This window comes from Bombus bifarius, unplaced genomic scaffold (genome assembly GCF_011952205.1).
Source record: "Bombus bifarius isolate JDL3187 unplaced genomic scaffold, Bbif_JDL3187 scf7180000009275, whole genome shotgun sequence".
Classification (NCBI taxonomy): Eukaryota; Metazoa; Arthropoda; class Insecta; order Hymenoptera; family Apidae; genus Bombus; species Bombus bifarius.
The window spans coordinates 912,181-938,177 of NW_022885009.1; the positions used below are offsets into that span (position 1 = coordinate 912,181).

The window sequence follows — 25,997 nt, forward strand, 5'->3', positions numbered from 1 at the left end:
TACTATCGAATAAAAGGTTAATTTCAACTCTGTAAGATCTATTTTCCTAAATTATGTATCTGTATATTTAGGCTGTTGGCAGAACATTGAAATCGATTCAAGACACTTCATACGTCGATTGATAAATTTTGTCTACCTGCATTTCGATTTTTTTTTCTTGCAAATCATTAATCGCGCTAAGGTCAGTCAGCGTCAACGCTGATCGTTATTTGATTACGCGGACGATCGAACAGGAATAAACGCGTTGAAACAAATTCGATTTCAAGTTCTGTCGTTTATTCTCCGCCAATTTAATATTACGGAGGTCAATTTTTACATTCGGCGCTCAACAACGTCAATGGAGGTGTATCGTATAATTATATAACATTGCTAGCTACGATATAGTAAACACGATACAACATGGGAATCGGCAATCACAAAAATATAATTAACATACCGAAGCACCGCCGTGTGCAACCTCGAGGCTGAACTATAATCGTAACACCAACAATTTTTATTTAACAATTACGACGAACTCTTATGCAAAGTTATACGATAAACATTAAACGGGGAATTGTGCGTACCGTGTGATACAATGTTACAAGTGCTAATGCGTTAGTTTCTTTTCCCCAATCAGCGAACATTAGCGTTCGATCGTTTGAACGATGTCAATCTAGTTCAAAAGTAGTATAAAAAGAAAATTTTAATCTTTCTAAGATTTTTATGGCTTTAAAATACATAGTTTGCTGCAACAGTAATTAAATAAAAAACATAAAATTAATTTTACTACAACCATATATAAATTTATAAAAGAAGGAACACCATGAACAATACATTTATTAGCTGATATAATCTACTTGACATGATTTACTTAAAATTCGGTACATTTAGCGCGTGGTAGTGTTTTTGCATAAAAAATTCATCCAACTTTTCATGATGTTAAAAGTTTAGACAAAAATAAGCTTTCGTCAAACATTTACAAGAAATGTAAGGTTTGTCCGTTCCAGAAATGTTTTTCGTTGAACACATTTAGAGAATCCAGAGTTCATGAGAACGCAGACTAAAAATCTTTGAATATTTCCTATTCGCCATTCCATCACTTCAAAAAATCGAAAATAATTCCCATTATGTTATATTTCCGTTAACAAAATATTTCGTACGTATAAAAGCAATGAAAACTTATGATACTACTAAAGCCTAATACTAAAATCTTGTTTCCAGAAAATAAGATATTTTAGGTCTATAGTAAACCTTTAAAAATCATCGTTACAATAGTATATAATAATGCAGTGATTGATTACATTTAGACGTTTCATAAATATCTAGTTTAATTTGCCGACTTTTTACTTTTATTCCAGAACAAGTGTCGACATATCCTTCGATCAACAAATTTATATTAATACAAAAACACATACACACCTTAAAAATATATATAACATGGAATTCTTGCGAATATAGCTACTAATTAAAAACGTTAACTACATTTATTTTTCTATTTAAACTTCTTACGGAGTCTCTGTATCTGCCTTTTTCTTGCGTTGAGATAATCGTAACTGGTTTGTGACCAACTATTTTAACGTGTTTATTAGTCATAGAACTTCAACTAGTTATAACGTTGAAACAGGATTAAGAATTTTATTAAAATAAATTATTCTTCAAATGTATTGTTTGGCACTGGGAAGCAAAGTTCCAAAGAATAAAACGAAAATAATGACGGAAATTTCGTTACTATATCTGTTTCTTTTTATTTTTGAATTCTTAATCCAGTCTCGATTGAATCCTGAATGCCGAGGTTGTTTTTATATATACGCCCATAATATATGGTATACATATATGTAAAAGAACCTCAATCGCATCACAAACGTCAGCTGAACGAAAGCATGCTTTTATTTAACTATGTGGAATGTGCTGCTAGATTTCTAATCAACTACTAATACACAGAATCTTAACATTATCGAGTAAGATATTTCATACGTCCTTAAAACATAGCTAAAGGAATTTGCAGTTTCGTACTTAATCAATTTCATAACTAATAAAACTGCGAGCACCACAGGACTACAATAAACCATTCATAGATCCGTTGTAGAACTTCAGCACATCGTGTACAAAATTTGTCAAGATTTACATGATATTTTCGTAATTAAAACGTAAAGTACTCTTGGTCGATAAATGTTAAACTTCTTCATATGTCTTCGCATATAATTATAATCGCAGTCTGAAATAAAACTTTCAGAAAATACACAGACAATAGATATGTGGCCAAGTGTGGTCATTACGAACGTACATGATGTACTTTGGTAATTATTTTTTTAAATACCTTGCTGCTTTGTACTTGGATCACAGCACCATAATGTGCAGCGAAACTGATGAGGTTTGTGACTCTTTGAGCTTTTACTTCGTAACTATCGTGAAACTTAAGTGCAACTTACAAATTTTACATTAAATACTACAACGACACATAGGTACGCAGTGTTAGAAACTTAGAAAATGATGTAATACCAAAAAAACACATTAAGAAACTTTTTACGACGCTGAAGTAACAGCGTAATATGTGAGATAACAGTTCGTTTTATACGTCAAATTTCATTAATAACTCGACATTGATAATTAAATACACAAGATTTACAAAAGTATGTTCACAACGTATATGGTAATCGAGATTTTACTTTTCTATGTAAACTCTTTCCAAGAAATACTTTGTACGTAAAATCTACACACAAAAAAGAATTAAATAATAGTTTAATTCATAAAAAAAATAAGAAGGAACACCTTTCTTTCTTTTTTTCCTTACTAACAATAATATTTGTGACTTGAATGTATATAAAGAAGTGAAACGACGCCCGATCAATAAGCTAATCGTTGGTAGAATCAACTAATGCGTGCTTTTCCATTGTATTTTAACAGTACATTCATCTGTTAACAGACTCCATAACAGATTTTCGTGGCAATTCCTTTAGTCTCGGGCCGTCTCGAATTTAATCGTAGTTTTCAGATTCCTGTTGCACCAGTTTGAACCGGCGCGGGCTTTTCACACACATTGATCCGTGGCCATCTAAGGAGAGGCGGCCTTTTCGTTGAAGATATCTCGTTATATAGCGTGCGACTAATTGTTGCGGTCTTATTTGCCATTCATTCAGGACTTCTTTCGGTGCCAGCACCTACATAGACAATGGTCAATTTAGTACAAACGATCAATAACAGATCCTAACGCTGAAACTACCAGCATATGTATATCGCGTCGACCAATTCGTAATTTTTCATGGAAATTTTATAAATCTCCAACGATGCATTCTAAGTATAAAAATGACGAAAATCTACCTGATCGCCTTTGAATCGATCTAGCAATGTTACGCAGACGACAGCAGACTTAATGCCCGCTAGATGTGTGAGTGCTCCAAACGATAAACTCTCCATCTCTATATTCACTACGCCAGCTTTGTGCAACTTGTTCAAGTAATCCATCTTATCGTTCTCCGTGAATTCACAGAATGCACCGTCCATACGCCCCTGTCCTTCGTAGAAGTCGTCGGTACACATTGTTTTACCGATTACGGTGTCATAAGGATCGTCACGGTGTGCTAGAGCCTTTAGATCGCGAGCTAGTTGTCGGTCTAACTTAGCAGGCCTCCTCACCACTTTGCCGAGCACAGGCTAAAAACAAAAATAAAAAGCAACAGTCAGAGGTGGACGCAACTTTATAAAAAAATAGATTTCCTACTCGTTCGAACAATCTACGATCAAGCAACTTTGAACGTAATCGTTAATGAAGTTAGTTGCTATTTGAAATTTTGCTATTAGTTGTTAATTAGTCGCTGATGGAATTATAGATCATTTTTAATAGCCATCTATTCTTTGGAAAAGATTGGAAGTTTGAACAACGCGTTTCAACCAAGACACGGCGAGTCATTCACTTGATCGAAGCGTGACGATTGCAAAGCTAAGAACAGGGGAAAAGAAAGCAAGAACTATCGGAATGGCCAGATGCCGGATTCCACAAGAACTTCTTACCACTTCCAAGTACGACTTCAGCATTCCATCGACCGCTTCCTCGGAAATTACCACGGTACCGCCTTCAAGGCCGATCCCACCACAAGTACCAATCCTGAAGAATATCGGATCCTTCACCTTCGCGTGGTACATCAGCTTGATCATTTCGTGAAGCAAAATTCCAACCGACGGCATGCCCATTCCATGCTAAACAGAAAATTTCCTATATTCCTCCTATCGACGATATTCTTTTCTCTTGTGTTTATGTTCATATTTTTAAGAATCGTCGATGCCACATAGCGTTACTCAGAGTTGGAACAATTTATGGCAGGTACTTAGACCGCGTATGGTCGATGAAAATGCGAACAATGACGTGTAAATATCCAGCGAGGCGATATCCCATTGGTTTTCGTTGATTTTTTGATTTTAACGACAGGAAGATTTTAATACGACGCGATTGAGGACGACCGTAGGATATTTTGTAGCCTCCGATGGAGTAAATTTCTGTATGTTCCCTAGATCCTCTTTTAGACGGTCTTCTAAATTTAAAACGCTGAAAAGAATGAAAAAGTTCTGAACTTTGCCGTCCAGTCATCGTAACGCGATAAAGTGGCGCAACTTCTTTTCGCACCACTTGCGAGGATGAACTTCTCTATGGCTACGCAACTTCTTTTGTGTTTCTCGCGTCGTTTGACGTGTTGTCGCGTCACACGGATGATTTGCACAAAGCGTCGATAAAAAATAGTTTGCTCCACCAGCCGAGTAACTGGTGCATGGAGAAACCCACGGGAGAAGAGAAGCGTGTATGATTATCGTGGAAAGCTCGACTAGACGTTCTCCCTTCTAATGGAATCTCGATGTTGCTTTACGCTCGAACGTGTGACTTGTTGCTGACCAATGATTCCTATTACGACTTACTATTACGGTTATTCGTCGAACGAAACGCATATGTCGTATCTAGTTTGGAATTTTTAGCTTTGAAATTTCTAACTACTCGTTTTTTATTCGTGCCAATAATTAAGAAGCTTCCCTGAGAAAAGCACTCTTAAAGTAAAGCGGTGAACCGAGTAAACGTTTCGGTTCTAGTTTTTTAATATTAGCTACGTTTGCATTGATAATTGTAATCAGTCTTAGAGAATTTTCTTCTTTTTCTTATTTGCGAGATGGATAAGAATTTCATAACAATTCAACCATTTGATTAGCAAGTACAATACTCACGCAACTATTATTTGCCAAAGGCTCTTTCTCAGAAATCTCCTTACAGACTTTCGACAGAGTGAGTTAATTAAGGAGTCAATTAGCTCAGCTACGATCTCTGAATTATTACGCTCTGACGTGTACTTTGTTTTAACAAGTAAGAATACTTTCATGTTTTAAGGAAAACTTTAATATGAAGTCGAAACGAGAAATAAGACATATTAATATCTTCTCTGTTCCGTTAAGAATAACAGAAAGCACAATTAGATTGAGAGTAACTGAAATAACGTACCCGGATAAAGTTTATAAAGTTCACAAAGTATCAAATATAATTATAAATTATTGCAGTGTTCTTCTTTATTTTGCGTTAAACAGGAAAGAGGCTTGTTCTCTTCAAGCAATTTACTTCAAAGTTAAAACTATCCAATTTCGATTAATTCGCTTTTAAAGCATCGTTGAAACCAGAAACTGTTATCGCAATTATGCAAAGCTTATGCCTCGTTTATAATTAGAATGTGATTTAAAGCTAAAACTGTACACTTTCTCTAATATAAAACCTGAAAAGAAATGGCTCCTTTGAAGAAAGTAATTGGATGGAGCAGATAAAACGAAGTAAAAAATGTTGTATCGATTATTATCGAAGATATATATCTAATTAAGCAGAAATACTGCTTATCAATTTATTTAAACTTGCAAAATTGAGGATTTAATGGAATCGTGATACTCCACAAAAGTAAAAAGAGTAATATCGTAGATGCGTTACAATAAGTGAGGCCATTGGGATAAGAAATTTAATTAATGAAATATTTCTTTATATTACCAAGGTCATAGAATATTTTTTGTTTTATCTCGCTTCTACTTTTCAACAATACATACACATCAATATATGTATGTATATAATACATATAATAAAAAGTATATACATATATATGTATGTATGTATGTATGTATGTATATATATATATATATATATATATATATATATGTATATAATATATTCAGATGTTACACGATTGATGTGTATGTATATACATTGCTTGTATTAATATCAGAAAATTAAATTGAAATAAAATATTCTGCATTATTTTCAGAATAATTTTGAACACATCACTGGCCAAATTATTAATTATGCAACTATATTAATATCGTAAACTTGAGCAAAAGCACAGAATTCTGTACTATTTGGGAAATAATTTTTAACATGTTATGTTAACATGTAACATGTTGACATTCTATGTACTTCATTTAATTTTGTTATGTCCCAATTATCTTTTGAAAAGTGATTTAATTTGTATTTTCCACAAAGTGAGATATATTCCAGGTGATTTAAAATCAGGCAATTCTGGCATTTATCTCACGATAAATGTTGCTATTTACTGCATCAATTGGATAAATTTGTTCGAAAGTAGCTGCCTTCCAGCCTATAATAGAAAATAATCTTCAACATTCGTTGCTCAACGTTCTCTCATTATTTTATCACAAACTGGTCGTATGCATGTTCTATCTAATCTTGGACATACAATTCTGATTAAATCGAATGCAAGTTAACCGCGAGCAAATAGGGTGAAGGCATATTTCATTCAGTTTCAATAAGCTTTTCAATTTCACCTACGTCCTGTTCTGTCCTCGAGAGATGCTGCAGCGTTCCAATTTAATTAAATTCGGATCGCACGATTGTGTAAATAGCCAATTTTAACAGATCTTAACAATTCTTGATTTACGTTGTTCACTGTAACTCACGATGCAAAGACGATATTTAAACCTGAAAAACGTGATTTGAAGTAAAAACAAAAAATAACGTACGATAAGGCGTGACGTATTTCCAGCGATTTGCTATCTTCATTAATTATTCATAAATTACTTGTAAGCGAATATTAGGCTTCGCCTAATAAATATTATAACGAATATTCTACTTTGGATATTTTATGTATCTGTTATTATGTATATGTATTATTTTACAATGTATATTAATGCATATTTGCAGCTTAAAATTCCCCACAAATACATGAAAATCCGTAGTCTCGTGAATATGAAACATTCCTAAAGGAATAATTTTCGAAAAATAAACGCAATGTCAAGTATACTCACGCTAATAGAAAGGACTGGTCCGACTTTATACATAGAGTAACGATATGAATACTGGCTAATATCAAGAAGTGTCGTGCCTGCCGGAAGCTTGTGACCTATTTCCTTCATTATGAAGTGAGCAAAATCTTCCATACGCTTTGGTGTTCCTCCCATGCACACGAACTGTAAACAGAGTTATAGAATTAATTACATAATTGAAGAAAGCTCGTTGAATACATTGCAAGTGGCAGGAGACAAGCTTTTCAGAAGGAAAAGGAATCTTCCGCATTGACACGATCCAATTTCATGAAGAAGAAAAGTGTATCTGTACAAAAGCCTGTATGCGCCACTTCTTATTTGTAAAGAAAGCACGATGTTCCATTACAAAAGTAAAAAGGCCATTAACCAATGTCTATTAGCAGCTATATCATTTTCTATAGAGGTGAAGCTGTTACACTATCTTTCAGCGTTGTTAATAACTATTTAGAAAGGGAAATTGCACTGAAATTATTTAAAAAATAAAATTTAAGTCAAATACTACGGCATTCTCATTGGTACGTAGAATTTTCCAACAGAAAATCAACATTTCTCAATTTTGCCACGTACAGTGCTTTCTACGAACATTCTTTAATCGCATCTATCCAGTTTAATATTTTAAGTACGTTATCCACAGATAAATCTGTTGTAGTGGTTCCAATTCTCTCCCTTCATTCATCTAAACTGTATTTATTGAAACATAGTTAATGCCCGTTTAACTGAATCCACTAATTTGAATATTAATTCATATTATTCGAATGGGAAGTGATAAATAGAAAGAATCAACGAACTTTTATTATGTCTGCTCCCTATCAAGTTCAAATAAATGGAATTCTACTGTACTGTATTGTGTTTTATAGCCGTGAGGTATGGAGAAATATTTCCCTCTTATAGTATCCCACGATAATGCTCTTTCTCGTGTCATATTCAATTAAAAATATGTAGCATTTCCGCTTCCACGATGCTTTCATCTGAACTTCAGGCTATGTGTAGTCAGTTCTAAAGAGTTTTATTTTTAATGAAAGAAACTTAGGTGCTTCACGTAGATTATGGACTTCAAATATCCTATACGAACGTTCATTTTGTATCATAAATTTTAACACATTAACGTATCAGGTATTACAAGCAACAAAAATTAATCTTTTAACGATTAATTTACTTTGCTCAGCTTTGGAGCAAATTAACAAACACCGGGATACTTCCGTGAATCACTGTACGCCTGTATCGCGCAATTGTCACATCCGGTACAGGTGCAGGAGTTGGAAAGGACAGGTGCTTTAAGAAAGCTGATGGAAAATATTTTTCCATGCGTAGCTCACAAGCTGCCATAGGTGTTACAGTGCTATAGCTGGCAGACGTAGCTCGCAAAAATCTAAAAGAATTACATTTTATTATTACGGAGAAAAATACAAATTTTCAATCAAATATATGTCGGAGATGAAAGAACACCGGAGTCTTTGGAATTTTGGTTAATCCCGCAACATTGTAACCTAGAGTCTACTATAGCTGTAATTAAACAATTGTAGTTATTCAATCCGATTGTAATTGTTCGAGAGTTGTGATAATGAGCTTGGGCTCGAGGCGACAGCCAGTCGCCGAACGTAGCCGCGGTCACGGGATGAACGCTTTGTCTAACGAAGGCATGGAATAATTCTATAGCTCTCCTTAAAAAGGAAATAGTTGTAACACTCGACAGTAAACATTCCAACGGTTTCTGTCCCGTAGCTCGCCACACGCAGACCCTATTCTTCGAGTAAGATGATTGCCAGATGTCGATGCGTCTCCGCAGTACATGTTCAGCTAGCTCGAGGGCCCGTTATAAATCTTAAGATTTAGTCAACTAAAGTCCTTCAAACAGACAAACAGTCTTTGTCCCAACTACGGGAAAATAGGGGAGACCTATTTTTCAACGAGCGGCGTCTCCCACTAGCAACTTTCCCTCGAGGGCGGCTAGCATCTTTTTCTAACCACCGATATGGAGATTGACCAATTAGCAGCAACGCCAATTTCCCTTACTTTCTGAACGAAGGCTTTTCTCGACGAATCCGATGATCTCGTGTCCTTAGACACACCCCAATATAGTTTTCCTCTGTGGCATCATCGGGACGGGAAAGTCATTCTCGCTCGCGATCTCATCGATGAAAAGAGTAACCCTTTACGACCAGTGAATATTACGCGTCCGACTTAGATTTTGTGAGTGCGTTCATCTATCATCCCATTGACCGCGGATTCGTTATTGAACCTAGGATCATTGTCATTAGTTTCTCGAGTACCTAACTACCACGGTTACTTGTCCGGTTCTATAATAATCGTATTTGCACTGTCAATGTCTTCTCTATTGCATAACGACAACGTGTAACCCAAACGAAGATTCGTTTCACGCCCCTAACCCTAATTCTAATGTAAACCCGACATATACAAATATAATTATAACGAATATAATCAAATATATAAAACAGAATGGAGCATCGAGGAGTTAAAAAATGATTTCCAACGTCGAATTACTCAAACAAAACCAACGGGGCACGTTCCTCCGATGCTGTTTGTAATTTGCAACAGTGGAATTGCTCTTTTCTCTAAATGGAACATAGAATTCGACGGTGTACAACAGTTGCCGAGCAACGTACGAAATAATACCTCGAGGATTACCGCCGCTGTCTGTGTAGCCGAAGCACGCGCATGCAAGTTTCGCCTATTGTTCTATTTAGGTCACGAAACATTGTACTTTCTTCTAATGGCATATCCTTCAATGAACGTGAATACGTTGTGTAAACGCGGCTTCACTGATAGCGTAAAAGAGATCGCGATAAAAAGAATGCGTGCTCGTGGCTTGTACGAGCTGCGAAACGTTAAATGGCGTAATAATATACACGACGTAAATATTGCGTCCATAACTCAAACGTGATTCATTTGGAAGCTACGAGAGCAAAGCTCGAAAAGAAATTCGACGTTTATTTAAACGTTAACCGGCGATGAACAAATCTCTTTGGGTTCTCTCACAAATAACGAGTTATTTAGTGACCTGTTAACACATCACGAGTCACCTCTTAACCAGAAATATTTGGATTGTGAAATAACAGATTAGAAGAGATAAATCAATTTCGTCATTCACGTTCATTCTTCTAACCGTTAACATCATATGACTTGTGTTTTCGATAGAAAATATCCGCAAATGAAGAAATTCTTACGTCTAAGAAATTGAGATCTGTAGGACGAGTTAATTTGCTTTTAATTTTAATAATAGTTAAAAAATCTTCTATCTCTTAGGTTTTGCTTCATTTGCGTTGAAAATTAACTACCACGGAATCTGGATTATCAAGAAAATCGATTAACGAAACGATCGATAGAAAATTTGTGCCCCTTGCAAGGAAATCTGGAAAAAAGAAGAATAGAAATCGAAGAAATCCTTACTTTCTTACTTAAAAATTACTCTCCTCGTTAACGCTAGGTTTACGGACATTTCGGTTTTAATTAACGCGTACACCACATAGAAAACTTTAAAATTAGAAAACTTTGAAGAAAATGAATTTCGACATACATTTGTCTCGTCAGTACAAATGTTAGAAGAAAAATGTAAACGGTTCGTGTAATTTCCCTCGTGAAATTCGAAATGCGTCACATTGACGCGTAAATCGATATTTATTAATATCAATATTTATAATGCAGCTCAAAAGGACAGATAATCTTTTCTTCTATGAAAAATTATTGTCTGATTATCTAAACAGTGGATGCCACGATCAGCTCTGTACGAGTGTCATATTTAATTTATATTCGCTAGAACTAAAACCAATCTAAAATTGATTTGTCTGTGGATTAATGTAGGACTCTGTGATTTTAGCTACAGTAAACAGGTTGGACTGTTAACTGTTCTATATACGAAGTGTACATACATAAGTATGTTACAACTACATGCTAAAAGTACACTATTGCCATTTATTTCATCATTCTAATATTACACAGATCACTGTTTATGTCTATCAATGTTAGGAAAATATACCAGGTAGTTGAAATCAGAGAGATGCGAGTAAGGTTTTCATGATTTCCAAGTTAAAACTCTAATCCTAGCAACGAGACGATTAAAAATGTGAACGTTTAAAAATTTCTCCGATACAAATTTTCAAACTTAGCCTTCTTCGTTTCTTTTATGTAAATTACAGTGACTACGAAAAGTATTGGCACATACCCATTTTCCAACAAAATGTTTTTCATTGCAATTTCTATAGAATTTCATTCTGATATTTTTGAATGTTTAGGCTCATTCGAATATTGTGACATTAAATGATGTGAAATTTAGTGCACCTAGTCCTAATTAGTTAGTATGTAAATACTAAAATAAATACGATAGTGTGCCAAAATATTTTGTAGCCAATGTAAACATATGGTAAGTATATCTATTATGAGCCACGGCTCTTGGCTCTCTTTATTACTGCTAACAAATTCACCTGATAAGACAAGTATGATAAAAACCTGGTGTTCCGTTACTTGATGTAACTGTTTTTTGATCGTAATAGCAATGCGAAATAAAAATCAATAGATTGACTGCAACTGCGTAAGCTCGAACGATATACAATACGTAGGAGAAACAATAGATGACAAGATGACAAGTGTCTGCCGCAGAAGCATTTGCCATTTATGAAACTGAATTGTTTCTGACAATCCAAGCAAACAAAAAGTTAAAATAACTTGCGAAATGGCACGCAGAAGAAATTGATCAAAATTATATCAAATAAATTTTTAACGAACCTGTTTAAATTCGTTTCTGGAAAGAAACGTAAAATAGTGATTCATAATAATTTACAACAATGATTTACAAATATTGCTTTATACATATTTATTGCTATCGTAATTGTTTTGCTGCACTTGCACGTTGTACGTACCTTGTTTCCCAATTTCATCGAAAATTATGTTTCGCTAAAATTTTACGATTACAAAGTTTTTCATTATCATTTTCAATATCTTCGATAGATATAAATTTAGTTAACTCTATTTGCTTCGTCTTTAATATAACGAATATAATTAATATCTAACGTTAACATTCACTGAAAATTACAAAATTCATCGTGGATAAGATAGTCCGATAATTAACGATCGATGGAGCAGAAATTTATAAATAGATAATAGAGATAGTAATACATCGACGATATCGTGTACAGCACACATATTGTAGTTTCGAACGTTATGCAAATTTACGCTTGGAAATACACATTGCAGCGCTTCTACATACATAGTTGATTGTTATCGGTAGTATTCCGTGTTAACCCACTGTCAGAAATTAGTCATACTTCACCTCTGAAAATTCGACTGATAGAGATTACTATACTGCACGCAGAACCCAAACATAAACATTGCAATTAGCCAAGAAAGTGTTCGCGCAAGTATAGAGAAAGAAATTGGTGAGATTAATTGAGTTGACAAACATACTCGAAGCTGTATGCGGTACGAGAATCGAAATATGTCTTGAATAAAGTAATAAAAAAGGTTTTTGAGGTCGTTGTGACACTGTAAAACTACTTCTTTGGGAGAGAAATAAGCCTCAATGTATTTATAGGTAAGTTCAATATGTTTTAGAAAGCACCGATGTTCTGGCATTGTTTCAACTATATGCGTCAGGAGTTTAAAGGTGCACTGACATTAAAGTACGTTTCTAGGAATAGCGTGCGTAATACGTAATTAATATGCAACGATCTTCGAGGCAATTAATAACGTAACATTTTTTTTAAGTTACACGACAATATGCGAAAAACTACTTGTTCGCATCTTTTATAGGAATTATAGAAACTTTTTCGTACAAATCAAAATAGAGCACGAATATGAAAACTTGGAGTAACAAGTTTTAGAAAATTTTTCGTTGCGTTTATTTTTCATTAGAAAAATTGTTACGCAAGGGACATCCACTATTACATGGTAAAGCACTTAATGGAAGAAAGACAGAAAGAACACAGTTAACGGAGTGCTAACTAAAATTCTGTTTCTACAAATGTAGTTCACATAAAATAAACTCTACTGTATATAAAAAAAACTTTTTTTCTAGAAGAAAAACATTCTATTATATTAGATTATAGAGCCCTTCTAATAAAAAGAGAAGTCTCACTATACGTCAAAGAGTGTTTTCTACAGGAAAAGGAGTTCTACTATACATAAAACAAAGTTTTTAAAAAAAAAAAAAAAAAAAAGGAGTACAACTAAAGGTAAAAGTTCTTTCCACAGAAAAAGAAGCTCTACTACTTTGATTTACCTTGACGTCGCCAAACATTTCAACGAGATCGTGGGAGCCGCTACCCAGAGCAAGATGATACAGTATATCCTGATCCATGAGCTCGATGTTTGGATTTCGAAGTCGTACAGATCCATCTCTATATCTAAAAAAGTGCGAAACGCGAACAGCGTGTTAAAAACATATAGAACTTTATGCGTTGTGTATCAAAATTTTTATTTATTTAAGTCTTGTAAATAGAAATGTATTCTTGTCGTGTGCGAAATATGTACCTTCGTTACTGTTTACCGAGTTAATCGGTTCATTGTTTACGATTACACCAACATGTTCGATATATCTATACTGTCTTTTATTCATAAGAAAATTACGTATTTGTTTATTTATACTATAATAGAATAAGTTCTGTCCATTATGGTATGCATTAATTACGTATTATTATAATATGTAATAACTTATAGTTTAATGTATGATATGTATATGGCATATGTATGTGATACTACATAGGTATATAATTCGGTTCTGCAATGTTACACAATATTATTATAAATGTATTATTTATTATACTGTATCTATTAATCCACTGGGCAAGGTATAATTTTATGATATTAACGTTGGTTATTATGCGTTGTGTATCAACATTTTTATTTATTTAAGTCTCGTAAATAGAAATGTATTCTTGTCGTGTGCGAAATATGTACCTTCGTTACTGTTTACCGAGTTAATCGATTGATTGTTTACGATTACACCAACATGTTCGATATAACTATACTGTCTTTTATTCATAAGAAAATTACGTATTTGTTTATTTGTACTATAATAGAATAAGTTCTGTCCATTATGGTATGCATTAATTACGTATTATTATAATATGTAATAACTTTAGTTTAATGCATGGTATGTATATGGCATATGTATGTGATTCTACATAGGTATATAATTCGGTTCTGCAATGTTACACAATATTAATCCACTGGGCAAGGTATAATTTTATGATATCAACGTTAGTTATTATGCATGGCAAATAAAAACTTACCATTGAAAAATAAATTATTGATATATAGAATTGATGTTGTTCTATCATTTTATACGATAGGATAAATAATTTAAAATACTGAATCGATTATAGCTGGTAAAATTCCACCGATTTCCTTTTTTTAAGTAAATTCAACATAATCCTGCCAGCTTCTCTTTGCAAGCAGAATATTCACCCTCGCAACCCCTGACGACGAGGACGAAGAGGAAACCGATGACTGCGTGTGGCAGAATTGTATTCAGTTCTCATAATATGCAACTCGTCGTGCCAATTTGTGCATGAGCAGTAGAAAAACGAGTGCGATGATTGCACTCGTTGCAAAAATAACAACGAATGTTTTATTATCGTTAAACGAGTCAGTTCAACGAGTACCTATGTTATACGAGAACAATTGATATTCTGATAATTATAAGACGCGTACGCTTTCTATGATCAACCTCGCATAAATGAATTTAATAATCATAATTCATAGATGAACTTTGAATACTTATTTATATTGTCTCGTCAACATCATAAAGGAGGATACTTGCACAATTCATGCGTAGTCTTCTAAAAAGAGAGGAAATATCCACAAAAATATCCACTACCATATTTACCTTCATAGGCATTAAAATCTGAAGAACTTACTTCAATTACATCAGAACTTACAATATTTTTAAGATAATGTAAAATCATGTACGTACGTGTATTGAAACAGGCCACAAGAGCTTTGAATCAGGTTCTCTGGAACTTTAAAAAACTCGAAGAACTGTTTCAAAAGATGAGTCGTATGCAAGCAAAATCCGATAAGTGACTTACATACTTCTAGAGCAAAGCTTCGCAAACTTCTATGGACCGGAACCCAGTTCCGAGACCGGTGATTTTTCGCGACCTACTCGAAGATTAGCCAAAACGTAATTGTGTCGAGAGTTGATTGATAAGCAATATAAAATTGACTTGATACGGATCTACGAGCTGAGAGAAACTAGACAGAAATAAGGGTTCTCATCTTCCTCGTTATTCTGATTTTGAACTGAATAGAATTTGAACTGTTCTTACGACGATCATCGATGAATACAACTCTCCTAACGAATCTGTAATAGTAGAATATTTAACGCGACCCACACTTCAGAAATCTATGTTCTAGAGTACCATATAAAGTAGAACTGGAAATTTCTCACCATACATCAGATACACGACGATTTCATCTTTTATTTGAGAAGAAGGAATCTCGAAGCAAGAATAAAAATCAGCTCCCATTATATATATATATATATATTCATGTCCTATACTTGGATGGAGTTTTAATTTATACATTCATTTCAATGTATAATTCTTATATGTCTATTTTAGACCTTTAACATTTTCATATGTTATACTGCGATGCGTATATTAAATCTTGTGTTACGAATATAAGGTAACAATGCTGATTAATACAAGAACGTACAAACCTCCTTAAAACAATCATAGCGTCATTCAGTGCGATTATCAACAGCATTGTTCTCCGAGATACTGTCTGCAAGCGATAATACATGAACCTTTCAGATATCTAACATTCTATTCTCCAAAGTAACTTAAGCTTTTTTTCATTCTCAGATTGTTCGCCTAAGCGTGTGTGTATTCATAATCTTCGTTGAAGATTGAAATTATAAATAACATATTATACACACACACACACACATACTCTTCATGTATTTTATTTAATCCTAAAAATTACAATGAAATTTAAATATTATCAAACATGCAGCTTTATTTTTTAGTATAATTTGCTTCTTAGTTAATGTATATTGAATTAAATTAAGTATAAAAGAAATGTTTATTGTGAAAAATTTACTAACATAAGGTGTGCTCATAGTTTTACATTAATGCTTGTTCAATGTTTTATTTCAATTAAGCTAACATGCTGAAATATTCATACAATGGAGATTACTTAAATATGCAAATTGTCCCATTTTAATGTTTAGAAACTGAAATATCATACTTTTGATCCCAATACAATATTCTCAATATTTTATGTAATTTTATACTGAGGGCAGTTTTAATGAGCGCCATTTATATTGTTTACAACATTGACCAAATCTAGTTGGTTCCTACTTATGGATCACCATTCAATTGAACATACGTTTGATAACATCCATAAGTTAAAATGTTACATAGCAAACATCCAATACAACAAATACCGTGGACAACAAAGTTCATATATATGGTAAAACAATGTCATACTGCAACAAACATGTTTGTATTTGTATATATATTTGTATAACATATATGTAGTTGACAACATTTACATAAATACAAATTATACCAACCAAAATGGGACTTTTAAATTTTTAATTTCTACAATTTGTGTTAAAACATTAAGCAACTTGAGAAATAATAAATTTATTATGTAACGTTACATAATAAATTTTTTCGGAGGCTTAATAAGGAAATTGCAAGATATTATTCATTCCTATCAACATAACAAATGTTGTCAATCAATTATTGAAAAAATAACAAACAAATTGATCATCCAAAGAAATAAAAGCTTCTATTCCCATATTTACTTGTTGCTTTTCTTGCAAGACTCCTCTTGACTGTTTATCATTCTTCCTCTATCTCTTCATCATCTAATTCTGATTCTGTTTCATCTTCTGTATCATCAATTACTACTCCATCATTGAGCTCTATCTCCCTCTCTTGTACAGCTGAATTTGCCTTTACATATTGCATGACTAAAAATATATCTCCGTTTCTCTGTCATTAAGATGTATGTTATATTTTGTTTCAATCATTAGCTTTACTTTTTTAAGAGTCATGGTACGATAATCTGCATTCTAAAGGATATTAATAATTTCTTTATAAAGCACTTGATGCGAAATACTAGGTGTGGTGGTCTGTGTTGTGCATTTTGTTGCAGTTCCTGAATATGTAGAGACTTCTATTGCATGCCCAATTCGACTACCGCTATAATAGGTGTTGTTTTCATACTCCTAGTTCTGTCTTCTTTTGGATTCTTCTTTGAGTAGTTTTATTTTCAGTGCTTCAAAGGATGGAAATTTTTCCTCAGTTTCAATAGCAATCCTGAAATCTTCTTAGCTGTTTGGAATACTACATAATAACAAAATTGTTCTATGTCATCTTGGATGTATATATGTATTTCTCTCAATTTATCAATTAAGTCAGAAAAGTTTCTTATATGACTATTTATATTCCCATCTTCTTGCATCTTATAGTTAATTAACTGTTTTACTAGCATTATCTTGTAAGCGGGATAAGTTAAGCAATATATTTCATTTAATTTATCCCATACCTCTTTTGATGTGTTGTAATCATTTACTTGCATTAATGCTTCAGGACTTATTGCTAATATACAGACATTTCTGATCTTGCCTTTCTATCTGCTACATCCCATTCTGTAGCATTCTCTGTAGTTCGGATCTTTTCACCAGAAACATATTCCTATGTGTTGTTTTTCATTAATAACGTTTGAATCTGAGCTCTCCACTTATGAAAATTTTCCTTAGTCAGCGGCTCTATATTTCCTGACGCGCAATTCATCGTTCTGCTGTCACTTTACGCTATATACACGTGGTTAAAGCGATTACTGATGTAAATATTTTCTAAATCTTATGTTCATATTTTTCTTATGTTTTTCTTCGCACACGATGGAAGAGTCAACTGTACAGATAATTCTATAAAGTCGATTCTATAAACGATAATACTTTTTCAATAAGAAACTGTGGACGGACTAAGAAAATGCCGGCCAGAACAGGAAGAAAGAGGAATCGTTCAAATGAACATATCGATTAGAATCGAGTGGCGCGTAAATCAAATTTGACAATGACCTCTTGACAGGATTATAGCTTCCTTCTTAGGTTCCTTCTTAATCCTATACTATACAATTCATTCATTGCGTTAATATCTACGTTTCAGATTTATTTTATTTATATGATAATAAAATAATAATATATGATAAAATAACTACCTCGTTTGTAAAATATCTCTTGTTCCAAATATCTTTCATCTTTCAAAAGTATAATTCATTTAGATAAAGCTACATATAAAAATAAAATATTATTGTTAGATTTTTAATAAATTTTAATTTTTCGTAACCCGGTTTTAAATTTTATTGTTCCCTCTTTCATCATATATTATAACATGAACTTTTGGATATATATCGACCCGGTTGTATATTTATTGATAATACTAAATAAAAGATAATCCAACTAATACATAAAAGAACTTATTCATCCTGTAAGTTGCGAGCTTATCGTTCATATTAACACGAAAATAAAAAAGATATAATTGCAGTATTTATTCTTACAGTTTAAATTAATTGCATTTCATTTATGATTATAGAGATTCATTTATAATTTCTTTGGAAATACTGCATCAGTTAAATGAAAGTATCGAAAAATAGGAACTACATACTTCTTACGCAATTTCTTATCGTTATTAAAATACTTCAAATCATATACGAAAGAATAAGAGACGCTCGAAACTAGCCTTCGCTTTCAAATAGAAGAATTTAATTAAAGACGTCACCGAAAATCAATATAATCCTTACAGAGCTATCGATTTTCAATTATTACTATGCAATGAACGAATACCGATCGGAATACGGATTTTCTACGGATTTCCATCCATGTGACTCGTAGAATTAAATTATAAACGGTACAGATGAAATATCTCATATAAATGAATGAAAAAACTGTTGAAAAATATTAAATCAATTTGAGTAAAATGTATATATTTAATCGCCGAAATTCGTTTACGGATCAAAACTGAAACCAATTTTTTATTTAACATTTTATTCATATTGGGCAAATTGAAATATAATTAAATTCAAATAGATAAAGGATTAACGAAAAGTAAAACTACGTATACAAGAATTTTACCTCGTATAATTTAACCGATATGTATTGATTTGTACTGACGTTAATTCTATAAACAAAAGTAAAGCCATCGCATAATAGAATTTAATTTTGTTGAGATTTTCAGGCTCGAATTCGATTACAGTATATGAGGATACATCTATTATTTATTAAAATATAAAGTGATATACTATCAAACACAGATAGGGTAGGGCTTTAATCAAGTCAATCAATATTGGATATGTAACATATTACAATATTGAATTGCATCAATTTCAATGTCTTTGACCTTAACGATTATGTACTTACGCGACTGATACATAAGTGATAGCAGTGTAAGTTGTAATTATTTATCTGTACATTTATATTTTGCGACTCTTTCCTGTTGATTCCCTTAACTACATTCTGCATAATTAGAATTCCGTTTGCACGCCGAGATTATTAGCTTCGCGTTTGATTGCAATAAATGCATTAATTAAGTATAATTTTGAAGGATATAATTAATTTTGATGACGTTGGTATCGTCGTAAATTTTCCAAAATTATATCATGACACATTTACTTGTGATATCGAATATTCTGTTGTCAAGAGTAATTTGATAAACTTCATTTCGATTCTCACGTTGTATATAAAGCGCACTTGCATTTGTAATATTTTTTGAAATTTTAAATAATTTCCAATTTCATAAGAATTATTACAGATTCTGTATCATATTGCAAGTAATATGAAATCGCTATATCATATAAATCCTCCATATATGAAACTACGAAACATTAAATTTATGCCCGAGCGAATGTGAATTTCTTTCGACTGATTCCATTTAACTCAGCTTGGATATACTATACTATGGAGATACTATAAATATACATCATATACTATGTTTTTAATTATTTATTAACACGTAAAATTTGTTCTCGAATAGTAGCATTGGCATTTGGGCGAACGTAAATATTTTGAGTTTGAATTGGATCTCCTTGAATTGAAGTACTAAATGCAAGCTAAAAATAAGAATTAACTTTTTATGTAATTGATACCAGTTTCACGCTTATTTATTATGAGTAAAATATCGTAAAGTTGCCAGTCTCGTATTTGAGAAACATTTTTACATTATAATTTCGTAGTTCAACGTACGTTGGTGCGTGTAAAGTGTAATTACAAAGCGCTGTATTTATAAACCTTGTAAATACATAATCATTACGATAAGTAGTAGCATTTAAAATTTCGTAATTTCTAATTTTTTATAATAGTAACCTTGTAATGTACGCACAACAAAGCGCGAAGACTAGATAATATTCATGTAAACACGCATGTACAAGTGTAATGTCTTTGCACTAAAATATTTCGATCAGCATTCAACGATACGTCGAATACTGTATCGATTATAACCTACCACGGCGTAAATATGCCTTGCAAAATGATATATATTGTTGATATATAAACATGTTAAATTTTGCAAAATATACAATACAAATCCTTTCCGAATAAATATTTTATATCTCAACATTATATAATTGGCTGTTGAAAACTGTAATCGCGGTTCAAAATCACTGAAACAATTGAATTAAAATAGATATTACCTACCTTATAGTACAAAGATATAAAATTTAACACAATTTATGTGATTCATAATTCGTCAGGTTGCAATTTATAAAGTTTAGGAAGTATTAATTTGAAGAGTTCGATGTCATTTCTAATATCCACGATTTATGAAGAGAAATGAAGTGAAAGATAATATAGTTCGCTATTCCTTGTTTTTAACAAGTTCATTAGTCTAACTCGCTCGAATTTTTGGTTTTACAAATTATGGGATTCCACGGATAAAAATTTTAATGCGTCATAGTACTACAGCTCCGTATTAACTAATCTTCCAGAATATTCACACTTCCTCGCCTGTAAGATTAATTGATTATAACGTTATTACGTCAAGAAACGGTTGGAACGAACGTAACGTAATAACTTAACCTTTTCACTGTAATCGCACGCACTAATTTAAAACATGTAAACACGTATCTATCTCATACTTTTCCACCGAAAAGTCGAAGTTCCTTTTTCAACGAAATAACCTCAAATTTCCTCGAGTGAGCGCTAGTTAGGTGACATAAATTCCTCCGATCTATTCTTTCGACACGCTTTCGTAAAATATCCTACAAATACACAATGAAGTAGAACATAAAATACAAAGAAGAACCAAACGTACCTAACTGCGGGATCATACTCGATATTCCACTCGGCATTCTCATGCTCGTCCGAAGGATTCATCTGACACACGTGGCTCTCGTCCAGAGGGCGATCTTTGCACGTACAAATGGGCATCTCGATCGCAAGATCAACACTCTCCGTCGCTTGCGTGGGACAATTTCGCGGGATCTAACACGACCGTGGCGGACGTACGATCGAACGAAACGGCGGGAGGTCGAAGAAATATCGACTAACCGATCACGACTGTTTCGCGGCTGTGCTTTGGAATCTCCAAGGTTAGAGCAAGAACCAGATTCCTGTGAACAACGTCGATCAAGTGCCGGTCTCCGAATAGAATCTTTGTGATGCTTCGAGGGAGCTTTATATCTCGATTCGAGTCTCCGCCATTTGCGTTCCCACCACTTCGTCGTTCGCTGCCAAATGACAGCTAAGGCGACGCACACTAACGCCGAGAGCATACGTACGTACATACGTCTAGCTGCAAACTGGTCGCGGTTATTTGTGTACGTGTGCCCACTGCAAATGTATGTGGAGCGCGAGTGAATTGAGATATTGGAACAGTCATCGAATCATTTTTAACGCGTGATTCTTCGAAAACTCATCGATAACCGACAGTCCTATTACGTTTCTGCGTTTTTCTTGGTTTCGTAGGCGCACGGTTGTGTACGATGCTTTACAACACGTGTGTGGTATCGACTTACAATGGCTGCGAGAAGTATTTGCATACTATTGGCTCTATCGTCATATTAATTATTTGACTGCGAGAGATATTAAATTTTACATCATTTAGTAGCCTTCTCACACAACTGCAAAAATTTAATATCGCGGATATCATGACGTAGAATTTGGTAAAAAATGCTTCATTGGAAAATAAATATGTGCCGATACTTTTCGTAGCTGCTGTAAATGGTGGAACATTTTACGGAACGTCCGCTATGATTTATACATATCATCTACGTAAAACTTTATGACATAGACTAGAAAAGGCTAGAAAAAAGCTTTGTTGGTGTTGGTGAAGATCACTCGTTAACATTCGTAGACAAATGTTAATGAAAACTCTAGACAGTGTTAATGAGCGTAATAATGAATGTGAATTGTCTTCTACCATTCGATTAATAATAGCGTAGAATGATTATCGACTAATAATCGGTTGAAATTACAGGGGTAAGAGAAAGTAGAAAAGATTGATAAGAATCCAGAAGAAAATATGCGGTTGGAATGTAAAAGAATACAAAATTTCTCTGTCCATTATAGCAACAACTACGCTCGCTACGTTTTTTTGCAATAAAACAGCAATTATAAGTCAACTATAAATGATTTATTTCATCGTCTAAGTGGAAATAACAGAAGACAAACTGGATTTAAAAGACAGCTAAGTTTCTTCATTTTTGTATTATAAGACATTACGATACAGAAATAATATGACAATTATTGTGGTTGCCAGCGTATGAAGATGAAGGGAATCCATTTTACTTCTCTTCGAATCCATATTACAGATTACAAATTTTGTACACTTGCAAAAATACATCGCATTGAGTTTGAAGAAGATAAAATTAGATAATTTCTCCGATAAAAGCAACTGGTTTGTGCTATCGATTCTAAGAACAGCGGATAATTTGTAAAAAAAAACGAACTGAATTCTTTAGAATTCTGTCTAAGAGTAAGTAGATAGCCGAGTGAACTCACTTACATGCTTCAAAAAAATAGGAGTAAATGTTTTTTCTATTTTTCTGTATTTTTAGATCTCATCCATTCACTGATATACCAGTTTCGATCGAGTCTGCTTTACGTTTTTTTATTCTATGATAATTGTATCTGTATTTTTATCAGCAATCTTTATTCTTTGACGTAAACTACTGAAATTCAGATTAAACAATGAAGAAAATTAACTCAAATTATTCTAGTCACTTTTAATTTAACAGTACTAGAGTCAAGGATTAGTATAGTACAAATATTTATCATAAAACGTTAGACATTCTATTCGATACTGTATCGTTCGAATAACCATTAATTTTAAGCGTTCTTGAATATTTGTAAACACCATTCTAAATATTCTAAAGCAGTTAAATAATTCTGTAGTGTTATTACATGCGCATCTACCCTGAAAAAATTATATCATAATTTTATACTGTGCGAAAAGATCACATTTTCAACTTCTCTTTCGATAATTTATTTTTTAACAAGCATAATAAATGCAGAAATATTTTCCAACTTAAATGATATTTACCACTTTTTCATTTTTATATTTATCATTATATTTAATTTTTATATTTTAAAGTCAAAGAATTTCTGTTATATCTCTAAGCAATTTGTCTATAAATAAAAATTGTGACTATAAATTATAGTTATAAATTAGTCGGATGATTCCATGCAGAAATTGAGAGATGAACCGTCGTTCCAACAGCAAGTGCATTTAAATACAAAGTAGAAGTAATCATAGAACTTTTGATGACACAATTACTTGGACAAGAAAAACAATATTTTCATCTCATCTCGCGTACTAAATAATGGTTGGCTAAGTGTTGAAATCATTTTTTACTTATCCGCAGTAGATATTACACAGCGCACAATAACATGAATCACATTTTATCGAATTTATCATATTATTATTATTCATCTTCATAATGTGCGTAAAAAAAGATAAAGAAACGGAAGCGACTTATTTTTAGGTCACATCTATATATTTTCTATTTGCCCATGTTAATATCAAATATCTAACTTTATTAAAAATATTTAACAAAATATATTCTAAAATACGTGCAAAATCATACACAGTAAATAACGGCATGTTCAATTAAAAAATTTTCTTTGTAACAAATTAATTAATCTTCCATCGATAATCAAGCAATTTCCATCGATAATATTAAGATAACGTTCAATTAATTTGTACTTTTCAACATTTCCTGTTTTCGTCCGTGTTGCAAATTTCGATACAGTAACGATACAATTTGAAGGGAAAAAAACCAAACTCAAACGTGATATTAAGTATTAATTTCGCGTCAGAGTTTCATAGTTTGGAACAACACAAAAATTGTACAATATTTCAGCGCTGGCGTATAGATTTAATTTTCGTGCTCTGTATTTTAAATAAATGTACAAAGAGCAAAAGTAACGTACTACGTCATGCAAAAGTATCGTTTCTAAATACAAAGGCTATGCAAGTCTTTTATTTATAAACGAAAAAATAGCTAATTTCTGTATCATAGAAATATTCCCACATCTAACTAAACAAACAATTTTCCAATTTCAGACTCGTGCGTTTCCACAAAATCATAAGGCTCAAAGTATAACGAGATCGAGCTGAAGTTCCCTGTCGGATCAGTTGTTAACGCGACAGAATTTGCTAGCCGATATAAATTCTTTTCGACCTGTGTCTATAAATCTTGTAATTAATTTGAAGCTGTCTTAATTCTCGCATTGCTAGCGTACGTGAAAATCTACCCGCCTAAATACAAAACAATAATACGCATCATGCTCATTTATCCACAACGCATACACACTTGTAACAATTTTTTAATTACGATACATATACGAGTGTAAGTATTCAAATTTTATCATTCAAGCCAACAATCGTTTACAACGTAATTAAACGAATTCACTCGATTCAGCGCACGAATCGTATCGACTCTTTTGGTAATCGATGTTTCAAGACCCATATTAATATTCGTATCCCCTGGGAATCGTATTCCCTGAAATACACTCATTTGTAGCGGTGAAATTGAACAACAAATTTTAGTTTGCACTGTATTAATTTGTTTGAGCCTGATGGCCCAGAAATTGGATTTCTTCTTTACGCGATTTACAAATATAGAACAAAACTAAAGGCAGAACTAAACTTGTAAGTTTTAGTTAAGTACCCACGTTTGTAACAATCAGAATAACACAATTTGAAAACAAATTTTAGTTCGTATTGTATCAATTGTTTTCACACTGCTGGCCTTATACTTATCTATAATAAATAATAACTTATTATAAATAATTAGCCATGTTACTGCGCCACGCCAGAAAAACTACTGAAAATTCTCAACGCGAGAATTGATTGTAATTTTAATAAATATTAAAAAAAAAACTCTGCTGGCTTAGAGATTGGACTTGGTTTTACATGGTTTATAAACATAAAACAAAACTAGAACCAAGCCTACATATTTTTAGTTTGAAAACTAAAACTAAACTTCTAAGTTTTAGTTAAGTACCCTCGTTTGTAACAATCAGATTGAATAACAAATTTTAGTTCGTATTGCATTAATTCGTTTCACTCTGCTGGCCTTCTTTTACATGATTTATAAACATAATAAACACAATAAAGATTGGACTTGATTTTGTATGGTTTATAAACATAAAACAAAACTAGAACCAAGCCTACATATTTTTAGTTTGAAAACTAAAACTAAACTTGTAAGTTTTAGTTAAGTACCCACGTTTGTAACAATCAGATTGAATAACAAATTTT

General features: G+C 32.8%; 1 protein-coding gene across 2 annotated transcripts in view; it reads right to left on the reverse strand.

The window, feature by feature from the left end:
• Nucleotides 1–472: 472 nt before the first annotated feature.
• The window catches only part of LOC117214944 (uridine phosphorylase 1), a 48,113-nt gene continuing 22,588 nt past the window's right edge, over nt 473–25,997 (reverse strand). Inside the window, exons 1-6 of one of the 2 annotated variants that reach the window (XM_033461326.1) lie at nt 21,546–21,897; nt 13,502–13,625; nt 7,252–7,413; nt 3,988–4,173; nt 3,298–3,630; nt 473–3,137 (exon numbers count right to left, since the gene is read on the reverse strand). In XM_033461326.1, coding sequence (XP_033317217.1) covers nt 2,955–3,137; nt 3,298–3,630; nt 3,988–4,173; nt 7,252–7,413; nt 13,502–13,625; nt 21,546–21,661 — 1,104 coding nt within the window. In that variant the 5' untranslated portion in view covers nt 21,662–21,897 and the 3' untranslated portion in view covers nt 473–2,954. Of the gene's footprint in view, nt 3,138–3,297; nt 3,631–3,987; nt 4,174–7,251; nt 7,414–13,501; nt 13,626–21,545; nt 21,898–25,997 lie in introns of those variants that run through there. The other variant, XM_033461327.1, reaches the window with a different exon arrangement.